Source organism: Lampetra planeri, chromosome 45 (assembly GCF_965212315.1).
Source record: "Lampetra planeri chromosome 45, kcLamPlan1.2.h2, whole genome shotgun sequence".
NCBI classification, from domain to species: Eukaryota; Metazoa; Chordata; class Hyperoartia; order Petromyzontiformes; family Petromyzontidae; genus Lampetra; species Lampetra planeri.
Genome location: NC_136151.1, coordinates 5,464,608 through 5,482,054, shown reverse-complemented (window position 1 = coordinate 5,482,054; position 17,447 = coordinate 5,464,608). Strand labels below are relative to the sequence as shown.

The 17,447-nt window shown below is 47.3% G+C and overlaps 1 protein-coding gene across 2 annotated transcripts in view; it reads left to right on the top strand.

Moving 5' to 3' along the window:
• Positions 1-2,307: 2,307 nt before the first annotated feature.
• Positions 2,308-17,447, top strand: part of LOC144733051 (E3 ubiquitin-protein ligase TRIM11-like) — a 265,988-nt gene continuing 250,848 nt past the window's right edge. For both annotated transcript variants that reach the window (XM_078614787.1, XM_078614788.1), the window contains exons 1-5: positions 2,308-2,929; positions 3,241-3,336; positions 11,818-12,051; positions 14,130-14,152; positions 14,552-14,655. In XM_078614787.1, the coding sequence (XP_078470913.1) occupies positions 2,372-2,929; positions 3,241-3,336; positions 11,818-12,051; positions 14,130-14,152; positions 14,552-14,655 (1,015 nt within the window). In that variant the 5' untranslated portion in view covers positions 2,308-2,371. The remainder of the gene's footprint in view (positions 2,930-3,240; positions 3,337-11,817; positions 12,052-14,129; positions 14,153-14,551; positions 14,656-17,447) is intronic.

Sequence of the window (17,447 nt, the reverse complement as noted above, 5' to 3'; positions counted from 1 at the left end):
CGATGACAATTCGAGTATGACGTATTGCTGGTGATTACAACCAGCTTCATCAGGCAATAGCCAGAATTGTCAAAAGGTAAATGCTGTGGGTTTACTCTCCAACACACAACCGGCGTGCTATAGTAACTAATCTGAATGTTCTGTTTAAGTGACAAACCGTAATTCATTGGCTGTGTCAGGTAGAGGCGGGTTAAACAACACTTTTATATTTACGCGATCTAACCCAAAATGAAAATAAATATTAAGGATAATATGGCTCGCGAAAGCCTACGTATAACTTTAAAAATTTCATAAGAATTTACAACGTGTAGTTTACGCTAAAAAACCCAGCCTCACCCTATCTGGTGTAACCTGTCTGTGGGACAAACCATCACCGTGTTCATGGTTACCGTGGGGTTTTTGTATGAATATATCAATTGCGACTCTTACTCCCTGACACATCGTGTGTGAATGTAACGCCACGTCTACACAGGTGAGCAGGGCTGCCGCAGGGAACATTCCAGGGCGCGTCTCGTGGTGTTTATAATTTAACTGCAGGTAAAGTCAAGTCGTTTGCTTGTTCATCGTGGCTGCTCTGTGATTTTTTTTACATCTAGCTGCAGTGGATCTGAGATGTTAACTACCTCGCCCGGTATACAGCAGGTCGCGGGTTCGATCCCGACGCTGATGCCTACTGTATATTTGTAGTCTGCGTGTCTCTCTCTCTCATCATCATCCCGGTGTCTCGGAGATGTTAACTACCTCGCCTGGTACACAAGAGGTCGTGGGTTCGATCCCGACCCTGATGCCTGCTGTATATTTGGAGTCTGCATGTCTCTCTCTCATCATCACGGTGGCTAGGAGATGTTAACTACCTCGCCTGGTACACAAGAGGTCGTGGGTTTGATCCCGACCCTGATGCCTGCTGCTGTATATTTGGAGTTTGCATGTCTCTCTCGCCGTGGTCCTGTGGATTTTTCTCTGCTCCCTCTGCTTTCCCCTCGACATTTAGAATCCACATCACGCGTTTTGAGTTTTTGGCTGTGAAAATGTCCACGGGAAAAGCCACTTCGCTGGGCTTTCATTTGTGGCCAGGTCACCTTTGGGAAAAAGAGCTACGTAGCTCAGTGGACCTTACCTTGTGAAATTTATATTCATATTTTTTTTATAGAATCTGCCAAACTCAGCGAGTCCAGGATTTAAAATGTCAACATTTGACAATAATAGGTGATGAAGACTTGTTTACGTGATGATGATTTTAAACGATGAGCAAGATTTTTTTATGCATATTAGGAAAATGTACAGTGATAGTCATACCGATATTGAGCTTAGACGAACGCCGATGTTTGTTTAGCCAGAGGCTGTTCGCTGTGGTAATGCGTGAGGCCACCCACCCAGGGACCCAGCCACTCAACCGCACGCCCTCCCAGCCCCCCTTCCTCCAGCCCTCCCACACCGCCCGCTCGCCCACCCTTCACACCATCCCCCTGCCCATCTGTTTCCCCTCTCACCAAATAACCACTCCACTCGCTCACTCAATCTGCACCACCACCCACTCACTCGCTCGTACCTTCGATTAGCACGAGTGGCTATGTACACTGCGAAATAATTTCAACATACACACTCACCCAACCACTCACCCACACACTCACCCACACACCTCCGATTAGCATGGTTGACTACGTACGGTGTGAAAGAAGTTCAACATACATACAACCACCGTCCACCCAGAATAAAACGGTGTGGTTGGAATAAAAAAACTAAAATATATATTGACAGATGAACAGAGGTCGCATGAAGCAAGTAGTTAAAATATTAGTTGATAAAGGTGGAAGACGATTACAGACTGCGAACCTTAAAAAAGGCCTTGCAAGAAAAAAATGGATAAAGACACAGATGGAAAAAAACAAGTTCACCTTTACATCAGAATGTTTGTACAAGGTGCGGTTCCATTGTGCAATGCACACAGCCTGACCCTAGCCGGTCAATCAGCCTGTGGGACAAACCATTATCGCTGTGTCCCTGGCTGCTGCTGCTGGGTTTTGTTTGTACAAATATTATATCACTTGAGACCAGTCAAAGCTATGTATGTTTGTTGGATTTCTTCCACACCGTACGTAGCCAACCGTGCTAATCGGAAGTGCAGGGGAAGGACAACAAACTAAACACAAAAATAAGTTTTAGCTCACAGTGCGTGACTGTAACGCCACGTCTACACAGGTGAGCCCAGCCACCGTGTGGAACATTCCAGGGCGTGTCTCGAGGTATTTATAACTTCACTGCAGGTGAAGTCAAGTTCATTTCCTTGTTCGTCTCCGCTGTGTGAGCTGCTGCAGCGATAGCTCCTCCGTGTGCCGCGGCGAGCGACTGAGTCCGAGTGAAGCCATGGGCCATGGCGAGCGCGTCTCCCAGTGATTGTGTCGACAGTGAGCTGAGCTGTCCCATCTGCCTGGGCACGTTTGACTGCCCCTCCACGCTGAGCTGCGGACACTCGTTCTGCCTCCGGTGTCTGGACGGTGCCTGGGAGACAGCGAGCAGCTTCAGCTGCCCGCAGTGCCGAGCGGCCTTCCCTGAGCGACCCCAGCTGAAGAGAAACGTGGCGCTCGCCAACCTGGTGGAGCAGCTCAGAGTTGGAGAGAGGATGGCTGCAGTTGTCTTCTGTGATGGCTGTGGTGATGGGGAGACTCGTGCAGTGAAGACCTGCCTCAGGTGTGAAATGTCCCTGTGTGAGTCCCACTTGAAACCTCACCTGAACAACCAGAGATTGATGGACCACGTCCTGGTGGCTCCTATTGTCAGCCTGGAGGAGCGAAACTGCCAGCAGCATGGAGACCCTTACAGGTTCTTCTGTAAGCAGGACGAGAGCCTCGTGTGCAGGGACTGCACCATCGCAGGAGACCACATAGGACATCGGGTCATCACGCTCAAGGATGAGCACGAGACACGTAAGGTGAGGCCCTCACGGAGTGAGAGCTACTCAGATACAGAAAAAAACTATACCTCAACTCGAGCTGATTAAAGCTGTCACTGGCCATAACAACATGGGAAGTAAATAATCAGTGTCATTGGGATTAGAAACATTTCATGCAACGAACATCACCATGAGTTGATTCTCTCTCCACCGTCCCTTGCCCTTTTAGACTTTTTCAATCAGTCTGGGCTGACTTCCTGGCCATCACTGTTGAGGGCCCCGTGTGTAGTGGGGCTAAGAGGGAGTCGCTCAGAAAGTGGAGTCTCCTCTGGTGACTTCGTCTCGTACAGAGTGGAGTCGGAGAGGAGACACGAGCGGTGGAGGAGAAGAGGAAGAAGGCGGAGGTGTCCGTGGGACAGATGAAGGCCACTCGCAAGGACGTGCAGGTACGACGCGTGGACTTTGTTACCCTGTGACCTCCACCCTACTTGGAGTCTGTGACTTTCCCTGTGAGGACAACTTCATAGACTTAAGTAAACTTTGTTACTTTTGAATCAATGTGTAGTAACTGTGCAGGATTTTGAATTATTATTATCGCTATGGGTGCTTGAAATGTTAACAAATACAACGTTTATGGAAAAAAGGTCATATCTGGTGAGACTGCAAAACATTTCGCAGGATAACTCGAATGACCTGCAATAGGTGAGATAAAATAACACAGTATGGAGCAACAACTGTATTGAATTAGAAACTATACATTAAATGAGTGAACATGATAAAATGCGACTGGAAATAGTCGATTAAATGCTACAATAAACACAAGAGATGCGACTTCAAGAGCGTGTAGGGAATGCAGGAAAACACTTTAGCGCTCATGACACACATCCAACTGTCAAGCAGACACAACACAACGTAGAGTCAATGACTTTAAAATATTTTTAATTGAATGTGAACGAATCGTGATGTATTAGTGAATCACTCTTTCAGTGTTGTACATTTTCATGGCAAGGATAATCACGTGATTGCATCTACTTTTGATATGTCTTCAATGGTATTGCTCTGAGCCTGTTTGCATTGTCGCATGCATGAGTTTCTTCATTTATTCGTTTCTCAATCCACTTGTCCTGGTGAAGGTCGCGGCAGCAGAATATTGAGTAGGACGATCTAGACATCCCTTTCCCTGGTGACAGACTCTAGCACTTCCTGGGGAATTCCCAGGCATTCCTAGGCCAGCCGAGTGACATAGTCCCGCCAGCGTGTCCTGGGTCGGCCCCAGAGTCTTCAACCAGTGAAACATTCCCAGGAGAGTTTCAGGGGCAGTCTACCGGGTCACATCCTTACCAGGTGCCCAAACCACCTCAACTGGCTCCTCTCGATCTGGAAGAGCAGCGGGCTCACTCTGAGGCTTTTCCGGATTACCGAGCTTCTCACCCAAACACGGAAAGTGAGCCAAGCAACCCTGCGGAGAAACCTCATTTCGGTCCCTTGTACCCGCGATCTCATCCTTTCAGTCATTACCCAAAGCTCATAACAATAGGTGAATGTGGGAACATAGATCGACCTCTAAAGCAAGAGCTTTGTTCAAGAACTCAAGTCCCACTTCACTACCAGGGAACGGCACAGTGCCTGCAACACTTGGAAAGCCGCACTGATCCACCGGCCGATCTCCCGCTCCCACTTACCATCACTCGGGAAAAAAATCCCGAGGTACTTGAACTCCTCTAGTAAGGGCAGCTGTTCCCTCCTCACCTAGAGAGCACACTTCACCATCTCCTAGGAGTGAACCATGACCTTAGATTTGGTGCGTTGATCCTCATCACAGACGCTTCACATTCGGCATCAGACCGTTCAACTGCACGCTGGAGATCACAGACTGACGAGGAAAAGAGAATAACGTCATCTGCAAAAAGCACCTCCATGCCCCCGTACTGAATACTCTCCATATTTCGGCTGTGCCTTGATATCCTGTCCATGAATATCACAAACAGGAGTGGAGACAAGACGCACCCTGGGCGGAGTCCAACACCCAGTGTGAACAACTTTGATTTGGCACCAAGAATTTGGACACAGCTCTCACTCTGGGAATAGAGGGACTGGATAGCACACAAAAGCGGCTCTGGTACATCATACTCCCACAGCACCACCCACACGACATTGTAGGGAACACGGTCATATGCTTTCTCCAAGTTTATAAAGCAAAGGTAGACTGGAGAAGCATAATTTCATGACCCTTCAAATATCTGTGAGAAGGAAAAGAGCTGGTCCATTGTTCCACGACCCTGACGGAATCCGTATTGTTCCTCCTGAACCTGAGGATCAACCAACTGGCCGGAGCCTCCTTTCCAGCACTCAAACATTGGCTTTACCTCTTTAGTTGGAGCACACCCTCTAGCCCCTTTTTTAAAAATGGGAACCACGACTCCAGTTTGCCTTCCATGCAACATTGAAGAGGCCTGTTAACCACAACACTCCTATACTGTCCAGCGCTTTCAACAACTCTGGGTGAATCTCGTCCACCCCAGCAGCTTTGCTGCTATGAAGGCCCTTGACCGCCGCAGTGACGTCCGAAGCCGTGATGGATCCCACCCCCCCAGCTGTTTCCATGGCTGCCTTCTGAGAGGAGGGCATGTTCACCAGATTGAGGAGCTCATCAAAATGTTCCTTACACCTCTTGGCTATCTGCTTAGTTGAGTTCAATGTTAGTGAGAACAGCCTGGGCCATGTCCCGTCGACGTAATGCGTCTAATGGTTTGCAAGAAGATCTTTGAGGCTGCCCAGTAGTCTCTCTCCATGGCTTCTCCAAGCGCCTCCCATGTCCGGGCTTTCACTTCAGTAATTGCTACCGCTGCCACCCTCTTGGCAAGCTGGTATCTCTCAATCGAGTTGGGAGGCCTTTTTCTGAGCATAGCTCGGAAAAAGTCTCTTTATTCAACTTGACAGCGTCCCTCACCACTAGTGCCCACCAGCAGGACCTACGTTTGCCACTTTCACAGGCACTAACTGCCTTCCAACAACAGCTTTTCACAGTCGCATCTACAATCGAGGTCATAAACATCGTCCACTCAGACGCAATGTCCATCACCTTCTCTGGAGTGCAGGAGTAGTTTTCCCAGAAGTGGAAGTTGAAATCTTTCTGCACTGGGTCTTCCACCAGACGTTTCCAGAAAAGCTGCACTATTCGTTTGGGCATTCCCCATCTTTCTGGTCGGTGCCCCAAGCATCGGATCTAACTTACCACCAGGCGGTGATCAGTAGACAGCTCTGTCCATTTCTTCACCCGAATGTCCACAAAATATGTCTTCAGGTCCAATAATACAACTATAAAGTTAATCATTGACCTTCGGCCCAAGGTGCGCTGATACCAAGTACACATCAGCATCCTCATGTTCGAACATGGTGTTTGTTATTGACATTCCGTGACTATTGTAGAATCCCAGTAACATCTCACCGTTCGGGCTCAGATCAGGGGGGACATTCCCCCTAATCACGCCTCTCCAGGTATCTCCATATTCTCCCACGTGAGCATTGACATCGCCCAGTAAGACTATGGAGTCGGTAGGCGGCACGATTGAGCACTGCACCCATCATCTCCAAGAAGGCTGAATACTCTCAATTGCTGTTGGTACATATGCACAGACAACAGTCAGAGTTGTCCTTTCTGAGAGCCAGGTCTCATTGAGGCGACTCTCTCATCCACTGGGACAAACTCGAACTGAACAGCACCCAGCCGGGTGCTTGTGGGTATCCCCACTCCCACCCGAGGCCTTGTACCAGAAGTTTCTCTGGAATAGGAGAGCGACCACCCCCGATCGAGAAGTTTGCTTCCAGTGCCAATGCTGTGTGGGGAGGTGAGACCAACTACATCTAGACGGTACCTTTCCACCTCCTCCACCAGCACCGACTCCCCCTCCCCCCTAGTGACATTACATACCACGTCCTAATAGCGAGCGCCCATTTCCAAGGTCCAGTCCTTCTGAGACCATCCTTCTCCCTGCCATACTATTGTAGATGAGTAGTGTGGCGACGTGACGCCATGAGCGCAGTGAGGCGCGATGACGTCATGTCATGGGGAATACTTAAGGGGGGACCCCCCGTGACGAAAGCGGGGTCGTTGTGGGATGGTGATGGTCTGAAGGAGGTCTCTCCTGCTCGTGACCGGACAGTGTTGGCTAATCCCCCGTCCGAGTTCTACGAGTAGGAGAGCCGAAGATACTGCCAGGTGTAGGGCTCATAGAAGTCTGCAAGAGTCGGATAGGGTTACGTGAATTGCTGCTCTCCTCGGTCGGGCAGTGTTGGTTGAGCCCCTGTCCCAACCCGAGTGAGAAAGCCCTAGAGATAGCCGAGCTAGGGACAGATAGAGCCTGAGGTCTGAGTGAAGGACCGAGTATAGGGACACCTATCTCTGGTGTGGAGCTTTTTTTTGTGTTTAATAAACCGGCGTAAGCCCTTACCAGGAAATCTGCCTCCGAGTCGTCATGCACTACGCAACACTAGCATCACACCCGCCCCTCACCTTTCGTCCTGAAGATGGTAGGCCCACAGGACAGCTCCACGTAGCCGGGTTACGTGGGTCTCCCACCCACTAGGCTCTTCTCGGCGAACACCACAACCGAGGCCTGGCTCTATGTGGTTGTCCTGGTATACCTTGTCTGGGTGAGGTTCTCTGATTTTGGTATTTTTTAACCACTCATAAAGTGATGTTTTTTGGACCATTATTTGTCTGGAACCTCCCCCCTTACCTGTTCACGAAGGGACAACCTACCAGGAACACAAGACTCCAGGCGACATAGGTCTGAGGGTCATTGAAACACACAAACCCCACCACCACGATAAGGTTACAAGTATCCAATGTCATGCAAATCCTACTGTAAAAGAGGGCATCAAGTCAGCTGGTGATAATGTACACAACATCTCCGTGTTGTGAAAAATATTAGAAATAAAAACAGATAAGCAGATAATAGGTTCCCATCAAATATCTACCTCTGTATAAAAATCATGAGAAATTGACACATCCCATTAGCCCCACGACGTGGGAGTGCATCATTTCAAAAGTATTGAATGAGTACAAGCAAGCTCTGGACTGGTTTCCACACCCAGTGTCTCAGTATCAGTCAGGTTTTCTGTAGTCAATGCTGGTGTGCTTCCCTATGTTTATAGGCAAGGACCTTCTCGTGAAGATATTGGTCGTAGTTCGATGCCAAATAATAATACACAACTCAACCATAATAATTTTATTTTTTGTGGAGAATATAACTAAGAAAATATATAAACGGATGATATTTTTTGCATTATAGATTTGTCTCTCCCCCTAAAATACATATTTCTAACATCCACAGTCTTCTGTGAGTGCATAGATATAGCAGCATTTATTCAGTATATGTGTAGGAAATAGAATGGATCACTACAGCGCATAGCGCGAGGTACAGTAGAATGAGGAATTGTGGGTGTAGCAGTCAGCACAGCAGGTAATGCCACTATGGGGCGTGGTGCTGGCTGCTGGCGGTGGGGGGCATGTGGGGACATGGCAACCCGGCTGGCTGGCGAAGCACGTGATGTGCGTTGGTGAGGGAGGTCGGGCAAAGGTGACCGAGGGGACACGGGGAGCATGGCCCAAGACCTTCTAGAGGGTTCCAGCAGGGGGCGTAGCCGAGGGGGGAGCTAGGCCACGCTAAGGGGCATAAAAGGGAAGCCCTGAGGCTGAATCGGGGCTGTCTACAGGTGGAATAGAACCCGAGGTGCTCCGTCTCCGTCTCCGGCATCGTGGGTCAGACAGCATGTTGGCTGCTCTGACCCGTAAATAGTTATCCCGTATGTGAACAGTGTGTAAGATATAGTGTAGAATAAAATTGTTGCCTCATCAAATAGTGTCTCAGAAGTGACTCACTACATATTTCCCAAATATACACATCTCACTCACCATGCAACTCCACCATCATTACACTTCCACTTAGAGTTGACAACTACCCAGGTTTGACTTGGACAGCACAGCCATTGGCATCTGTGTTCAGGTGGCAGGAATTTATTTGTAACGAAATCTTGTGGAATTGTGTTGAAGTTTATTACAATATACTGCACAGCTTTGATAAATATAGGCTGACTGAAATATGTCCAGGTTTGGTCCGAGGAAAAGGAAGCTATCCTATGTTTACTGTCATGCGTAGTGATAGGGCCCTGAATATTAATTGTTACACAGAAATCTCATTTTTCCAGTTACCCAGTTAATTTGCAAGGGAAATCCTTGATGCATCAGCATAGAACAAAAACAATATTGAGTTGATAGCTGCGGAGGGACATGCGACATTTGAAAAAAATGCGTAAGAGCTACGGGAGGAAAGAAAACATTAAAAACAAACATTAACAATATTAACAAAATAAACAAAAGGCGTATTGTACCAAAAAAGGGTTCATTAATGGTTAGAGAACAGATGAGTGCGAGGTGAAGTAAACATAATTGCATGCATGCCAATCGTGCTAATCAGAGGTGCGGGGTTCAGACAACTAAACACAAAAAGCAGTTCTATAGAAATTAGTTTTCAATCTAGATGATGAAAAATGCATAGCTCCAGTGGCTTCCTAATGTAATAATCCTTCTGGAGACGGCTTCGGAATCAGTCCTTTTATTTCCACTCCACGATACACTTTGCTCACTCACTCTCCGTTGCTGGCAGACAACAGAGAGAGGACAGACTACGCACTCAGTCTCCGCCGCGCACGTGGCACCCAGAGCCCCCGTCCGTGCGTGACCCTGCTCTCGTTAGTTTCAGTCTGCTCCCGATCGTTCCCTCTCACTCGCTCTTAATACCTTCGTCACGTGGTTCTCCCAGCCAATCATTGATGGACAGCTTCGACCATTCTCGATGGTTCCCTGTCAATCCCGGGACCACGCCCCTCATCCGGCTCCCCATTAGCTGGGGCCCCGAATGGCTAGGCCAATCACTCCTGATGACCTGTCGTGATCACGCCCGGGCCATGGTCCCTATCTCAACCCTTATTGGCTACAAGCAGGACCGGCAAGCCAATCCCCACGTGAACCCTTTATGGCTGTTATTACATCACCCCCCCCCCCCCCCCCCCCCGGTGAAAAAATTTAGCCATCTCGGCTGGGAAAAGGGTGAAGAACCAATTCCGCAATGTGTTATTAGGGCACCAAGGTGCGTTTAACAATTTGAGGGTGAACCGGCGTTCCCACGCCTAACAACATTTAAAACAGTCACCCATAATAAAAAAAATCACAACATACATTAGGGCGCCCCTGCAGCGCAGTAACGACAGGGAATCAGCGAACCGATCAAACGTTAACGAAACGGAAGAGATTTCGACCGCGTACGCGACGTGGGACCCTCTCCGCTCCCAGCGCAAGGTCGCTTCGCTTCCGGATGGACAGGAGGTGGCAGGCTCGAAGAAGAAGTCGGTTGTTGGTGCTTGGTCACGTCCAGGGCGGGCCCCGTTGGAGGGGGGGCAGCGGGGGCTTCCTCAGCCCTCAGAACCTGTTCATCTGCAGGAGGCACAACACAGTCCCCCCTGGGATCAACAGGCGTGTCAAGCGGCGTAGTCGGCCCAGCAGAACCCGGCAGGTCAGCTATTGGGGATGAAGGACCGACACGCGCGTCAACATAGGGTTTAAGTCGCGAGGAATGAACATACCACCGACGTTTTCCATATTGAACGCGGATACTTTGCGAGTTCCGAACCTCTATGAGCGTCACCGGCCCCCGCCATGGCCTGTGCAGTTTAGGGGATGTGCCCGCCGGGACCTGGGGGCAGTGGAGCCACGCCAGGTCTCCTACTGACCAAGGCATGCGAGTATGCGATCGACGCGCGTACCGTTCGTTCCTTGCCTGAGCACGGGCCGTCGCACACCGGGCAGCCTCTCGCGCCTCCGTCACTCGTTCAAGCGAGTCACGCACGTGGCACCCAGAGCCCCCGTCCGCGCGTGACCCTGCTCTCGTTAGTTTCAGTCTGCTCCCGATCGTTCCCTCTCACTCGCTCTTAATACCTTCGTCACGTGGTTCTCCCAGCCAATCATTGATGGACAGCTTCGACCATTCCCGATGGTTCCCTGTCAATCCCGGGACCACGCCCCTCATCCGGCTCCCCATTAGCTGGGGCCCCGAATGGCTAGGCCAATCACTCCTGATGACCTGTCGTGATCACGCCCGGGCCATGGTCCCTATCTCAACCCTTATTGGCTACAAGCAGGACCGGCAAGCCAATCCCCACGTGAACCCTTTATGGCTGTTATTACACTAATATTGGAAGGAAGAATGTTCCAGACGGCCGCAGAAGTGCACCTGAAAGCGTGCGATGCAGTAGCCGTCTTTGTTCGATCTAGTGAATAAAAACACATAACGGAAATGCAAAAATAACAGCAAAAAGGTTGGGTCCAGGTACAGCAGCTGAAAGTGTGAAGTCCTGAGCTAGAGTGATTTTAAACAATGGAGGGAGGGAAAAGTGGCCAGCCTATGCTGAGAGGCATGGACATTCCAGTAATGTGAGGTAATTTTAATAACAGGTAATTTTAGTAAGTAATTAGCAGTTATTTTCTCCATATTTGTGCATAAAATATCTCAGTTGTATTGAACAATGTTTTTTGTATGTTTTGGGTAAGTACATTTGTTTTAGGAATGCATCTTAGGCAATATAATGGGACCGTATGGAAAATTATGTTTCGATTTACAATTGAATAGTTTCACTTAATGTTGTGATTATTTCCGCAGAGGAATCCAATTTAACGTTTTTATCTTACTTACCATATTATAAATGTGAAGGAACTATATACTTAAAGTTATCGACCTGTTCAATGAGATGTGAGTACAGAGACATAATGTGGTGGTAGGGCAAACTAGTGGAGTAGCCAGAAAACAACGTGACTTTGGTATTTATAGCATGGAATATGAATTGATAGCATCCGTCACACACCCTTGCAGGATTGCATGGTCCAGACCAAGGCGCGTATCACAGACGAGTTCAACCGCATGAGGGCGATGCTGGATAAGGACGAGAAGACGGCTCTGGATCGCGTGGATGTGAAGGGGCGTGAGCTGCTGTCCCAGATCGAGAAGAACATCGCTTATTACGAGCACGAGATCAACGAGCTCCAGGCAGCAGCCACGCGCCTGCGCACTCTGCAGGAGGAGAGGGACTCGCTCGCGTTCCTGCAGGTAGAGCTTTTGCGGAGTCAGGGAAGTACTCGCCTTACGAACACAACTCGTTCCCAGGCATGTTCGTAAGTCCAACCATTCATAAGTCGGAACACAACAATGTACTCTTTAAATGCCCATACAGTCGATAAAGTAACATAAATATAAAAAAATCCGTGTTATTTTCACTTACCTTGAGTCCTGATCCTCTTTTTCTTGTTGAAAGAGGTGCAATGAGTTATTACAATTGAATACAAACACACGGGGCACAAAGGCACACACACAAAAGACAAAGACACGCAAATAGACACCCACACGGACACTACAGAGACACACACACAAGGCACGCGTGCACACACTCCAACAGACTATGAAGGTGGCACCTCACATAAGAGGGTGAGTGGGCATCACCTCACCTGACCACCATTGACCACTGTTGCCTCCGCAGTGGTGATGTTTACACACTGAAAAAGTAAATCAGTTGAAGCTGAATCGACCTAGGGGAGGCCCAGGACCCATTCAGATAATCGTCACTGGTGTTGGTCGTGAGTGGGAATCGAACTCGTGTCGCTGGGTTGGTAACGCAGCGCGCTTACCATTGCACGACCACTCCCCCCACACTAATTTGTACACGCACGCACATACAAGCGCCGGCGCACACATGCACAAACACTCACTGCCAGCACGAGGCTGACTCATTACATCTCGCGGAGGATTGCTCTGCTGAAAAAACATTGTTCCATGATTAAGTTCACATTTTACGTCAATGTAACAAAAATATTAAATTCATGGAAGCTGGTTTGTAAGTCGGGTGTTCATAAGCCGAAAACTGCCTGTACATTTACCAAGGTGGCACATGCGAGGTATCACTAAGAACAGATAAACGCAACTTGCATTGTCAATACAATCTATGGCCCATGCGATCTGAAATTAAAGGTGGAACAAGTCCACCAACGTGAATTTCCAGTTAACATATATTAATTACTGCTATATTTCCAAATAATAAATACTTTATTAACACATAAATTCCTCGAGTTAATTATTGGCTGGTAATTTATATAGACGTTGCCACTACAATATCTAACCACATGGTCCTGTAAGAGACAGATTTTATTTACTTACCGCTAGATTTAGTTTATTCATGTAACAAAATGTCGACCAACCAAGAGTAATACTGAAACAGAAGAGCTTTTAACATCAGGAAAGCCACAGGAATTCGTTTTTTATCAGTCTCGAAAAGTTTAAACCGATCCGACGATTGTCTGCTTCAACAAGTGTTCACCCTCCATAGATGTTTTTTTGGGTTAGATCGCTTAAATATAAATGTCGTTAAACCCGCCACCATCCGACACAACCAATTAGATTTGTCACGTAAACATAACATGCCAATTTCGTTACTAGTTCAGCACACCGGAGTGTTGTAGAGTAAACCAAAAACATTTACAATTGGAGTACGATGTTTTGCCAGTAATTACAACCAGCCTCATCAGGTCACCGTCAAAATTGTGGAGAAATTCTTCTGTTTTGGTCTTAGAGGAATAAATGTGATGTCTTCACTGTGAACCAATCAGGTGCAAAGCCCAGAGTGGGAGAGGTGAGTTAATGTATGCATATAAATGACAATAGATCTCTATTATTAGTTGGGTTATTCAGTTAATCAAGACACAATGTACGTACGTTATAGTATGTACATTACCGACTTTTGGGCCAAAAAATCGTATCAAAGGTGGGCTTTTCTGAGGTTTTTGGGCCCGAAAATCGTCCCAAAAATGCTAGACAAAGATAACGCAATGCTCTGGGTGTAAGTCACCCTCGCAGTGGATAATTATTTCCAATTTTGGTTCACAATCACTGCCACTCGATGTCGAGTACCACGTACACCTCATTGCCCGTGGCAATGGTTTGAGAGGCCACACCTTGCTTATGAAAACCATCGAGTCCAAACGAGTCCACGGCTTTGTCTTATTTACAACCAACAACACTGGGATACGCAAATGGCTGAGTGCAGCTCAGCTCATCGCCTCTACCAATCACCGTGTGGTTAATGTGGCTGGAGGTAAATTGATTCACGTCCCCTGTCCTGTGTCTGACTCCTGCAGGTTCACCTGAAGGAGACAAACCGGTAGGGACACATGAAATCGCACAGATTTATACACGGGGTGACGCCTTGTGTGGGACATGGGCTGCGTGATGATGAGTGCAATATCGCTGTGTGGAATGATGCTGTGTAAGGCACTGGCTGTGATGATGTTGTGTGTGATGCTTCGTAAGACACTCGCTGTGTGTGATGCGATGTGTGATTATTGTGAGCGATGAAGCTGTGTGTGATGATGATGCTGTGAGTGGTGATGCTGTGTGTGATGCTGCATATGATGATGCTATGTGTGATGAAGCTGTGTGTGATGAAGCTATGTGTGATGATGAGCTGCGTGTGATGATGATGCTGTGATTGTTGATGCTGTGTGTGATGATGATATGTAAGACACGGGCTGTGTGAGTCACTCTGGTTCTGATCTTACAGGAGAGAGGCTCAGAAGGGATCTCCACCCTCATCTCCCAGCAAAACAGATATCGCATCTATCAGCGCCCTGCAGGGAGCTGTGGTCAACCTGCTGGCATTCATGTGTGAGTTCCACGGACTCTTACCACCTGTGCGTGTGTGTTATTGTGTGTGTACTTGGCCTGGCACAAGCGTCGTGGTGACGTCACCGCCACTTAGTGGCGAATGGCGGTTGTTGTTGTTGTAATTGTGCTTGTACAAGTATGTTGTGGAGCGGTAGTGCAGAAGTTAGTGCACTGCGCTATGACCCTGGCGTCCCGAGTGTGATTCCTGCTCAAGGCCAACACCAGTGATGGATCATCTGAACCGGTCCTGGGCCTCCCCTAGGTCGACTCAGCCTCAATTGAGTACCTGGTGCGGTGTGTAAACATCACCACTAGGGAGACAAAGGCGGCCTGACGTGGGGCTGGCCACTTACCACCTGGTGTGCCATGCAGGCCTTCACAGGTGCTTGCTAACAGCACTTGCCCCAAAAGTTTGTTGAGTATATACGGGGGCATCTTTGTCTTTGTAAAGTGTATAGATCTACATTGAACTTCTTTCACACCAACCGTGCTAATCGGAGGTGTATGGATGAGAGTGAGTACGGATGTCCAGTGAAGATGGGATGGTTTGTGCACTGAGCTACAAACATCGTCACCAACAGGCTATTCACAGCCATGGCTAACATCAGTGGTGAGTGGATTCAGAACAAATTTTGGAGCCCTCCTAGGTACATTCAGCTTTAACGAGTACCTAGTACATTTTGTAAACATCACCACTGCAGACACAAAGGCTGCCTGTAGGATTTGTACGGTTCAATGATAAAAATGCGATATCCAGAATCACACATTTAGGATGCATAGGGTTTCGTGTTAATGCCTAAAGCTCCAAGACACAAAGGCACGTTGACGATTCTGTGTTACAATTCAGAGGTTAATCAGACAGCCAGTCAAGGGCTTGACCTTAGTTGACCATCTAAATCATTACCTAGCCAAAAAGGTAAATTACTAAAAAAACATATATCAATATACCTACACATTAAAATATAGCACATACACAAATGGGTGCAAACAACTATTACATGAGCTCTATTAACACTACACGTGTGTATAATTGAGTGAGGATGCTATTGCTATACTGCGTGTGAGTCTGACACACACCTTCTTAGGTTTTTTCGGTAAAGTCACGTAGAAAGTAAAATAAAGAAGAAGATGATTCCTTGCAGTCACGAAAGCTTCAAATCTGACACACACGCGCTATGGCTAAGATGTTTAGCATTCATTATTAGTGCATGAGGCAACAAGATACAGACATCTTGAGGATTCTTAGGGTTGAGTGTTACAGCCTGAAGCTCTCAGATTCAAAGGCAACTTTAGGTTATACTGGTAGGAACGAAGTGGACCAGCCTACAATAGATTATTTCGTCCGTCCGTCCGTCCAATGTCCGATTACGTGTAGCAACATCGCCCCCTACTGAAAACACTTGGCATGACCATACAAAAAGTGTAACATTCCCTTATAATTCCCTCAGATAGCTTTTAATTAAAACATTTACATTAATAAGGCTTTCCTGGCTAAACACGTGTAACATTCCCTTATAATTCCCTGAGATAGCTTTTAATTAAAACTTTGAAATTAAATAAAAAAAACTCACAGCACCCTAAAGCCTACAGCTAGGCCTAAAGCCTAGAACTAGGCCTCAAAGGCTCCCTTCGTATTGTACCCCCGCGTGTGTGCAAGGGAGTTAATGTTTAACAATGTTACATTCCCTGATGCTTTTAAATAGAAAAATTCAAATTTAAAGCTTTTACATAAATAATAAAAACATTTAAATTTAAAATTAACTCACGGCGGCCTAAAGCCTACAGCTAGGCCTAAAGCCTAGAACTAGGCGTCGAACTCTCCCTTCGTATCGTACCCCCGCGTGTGTGAAAGGGAGTTATGTTTAACAATGTTACATTCCCTCATGTTTTTCAATAGAACAGGGGCGGTTTCTTCATTAGGACGATTGGGCGACGCACCACCAATGTCATTCAACCACAGAGTCACGCTAGCTGTCACTGTCAGCCTCTGGATATAGTCCAATCAGCGTCATGTCACGTTCTGTGGAGTACCGCCTCTTTTTGGGCGATTTCACTACGGCTGAGAATCGCCCCGAGTGGCCCCATAGACTTACATTCAAAGATGTTTTTTTTCGAACGGGGGCGCTGCAATGCCTTCTCTATGGCTTCCGGGAGGGCATGCACTAACGTGCTTACGTCATCATACGTGCTAACGTCATCATACGTAAGCACGTTTCATCCAACAATATAATTTATCGCCACCTAGTGGAATCTTTAATAAAATAAACTTGAGTGGTTTGTTTTAATAGTGAGTATATAAACAAACAAGATGTATTGTAAGAGTCACTTTATTTTTCATTAATATTAAAGAAGTGAAGTTGCCTTTACATGCTTAAGCTGTTAATTTATTCATTGCATGGGTGGACCTTATCAATCATCCAGACATTTGCCCCCCCTGAGAGATTTTGCAGGAGCCGCCACTGCAATAGAAACATTTACATTTAAAGCTTTTACATAAATAATTAAAACATTTTAATTAAAAATTAACTCACAGCGGCCTAACGCCTACAGCTAGGCCTAAAGCCGAGAACAAGGCCTCACACTCTCCCTTCCTATCGTCCGATTCGGTGTAGCAACATCGCCCACTACTGAAAACACTTGGCAGGACCCTACAAAAACCTTTAGACTCAGTGGGGCTTTCCTGGCTAAACAAGTGTAATAATACATTATGTTTATATTCTTTGGTTATTCGTTCCTACCAGCCCACCCCGCAGGGTCCTGTTATTAGACAGCCAGGCCAAGGCATAAGCAGA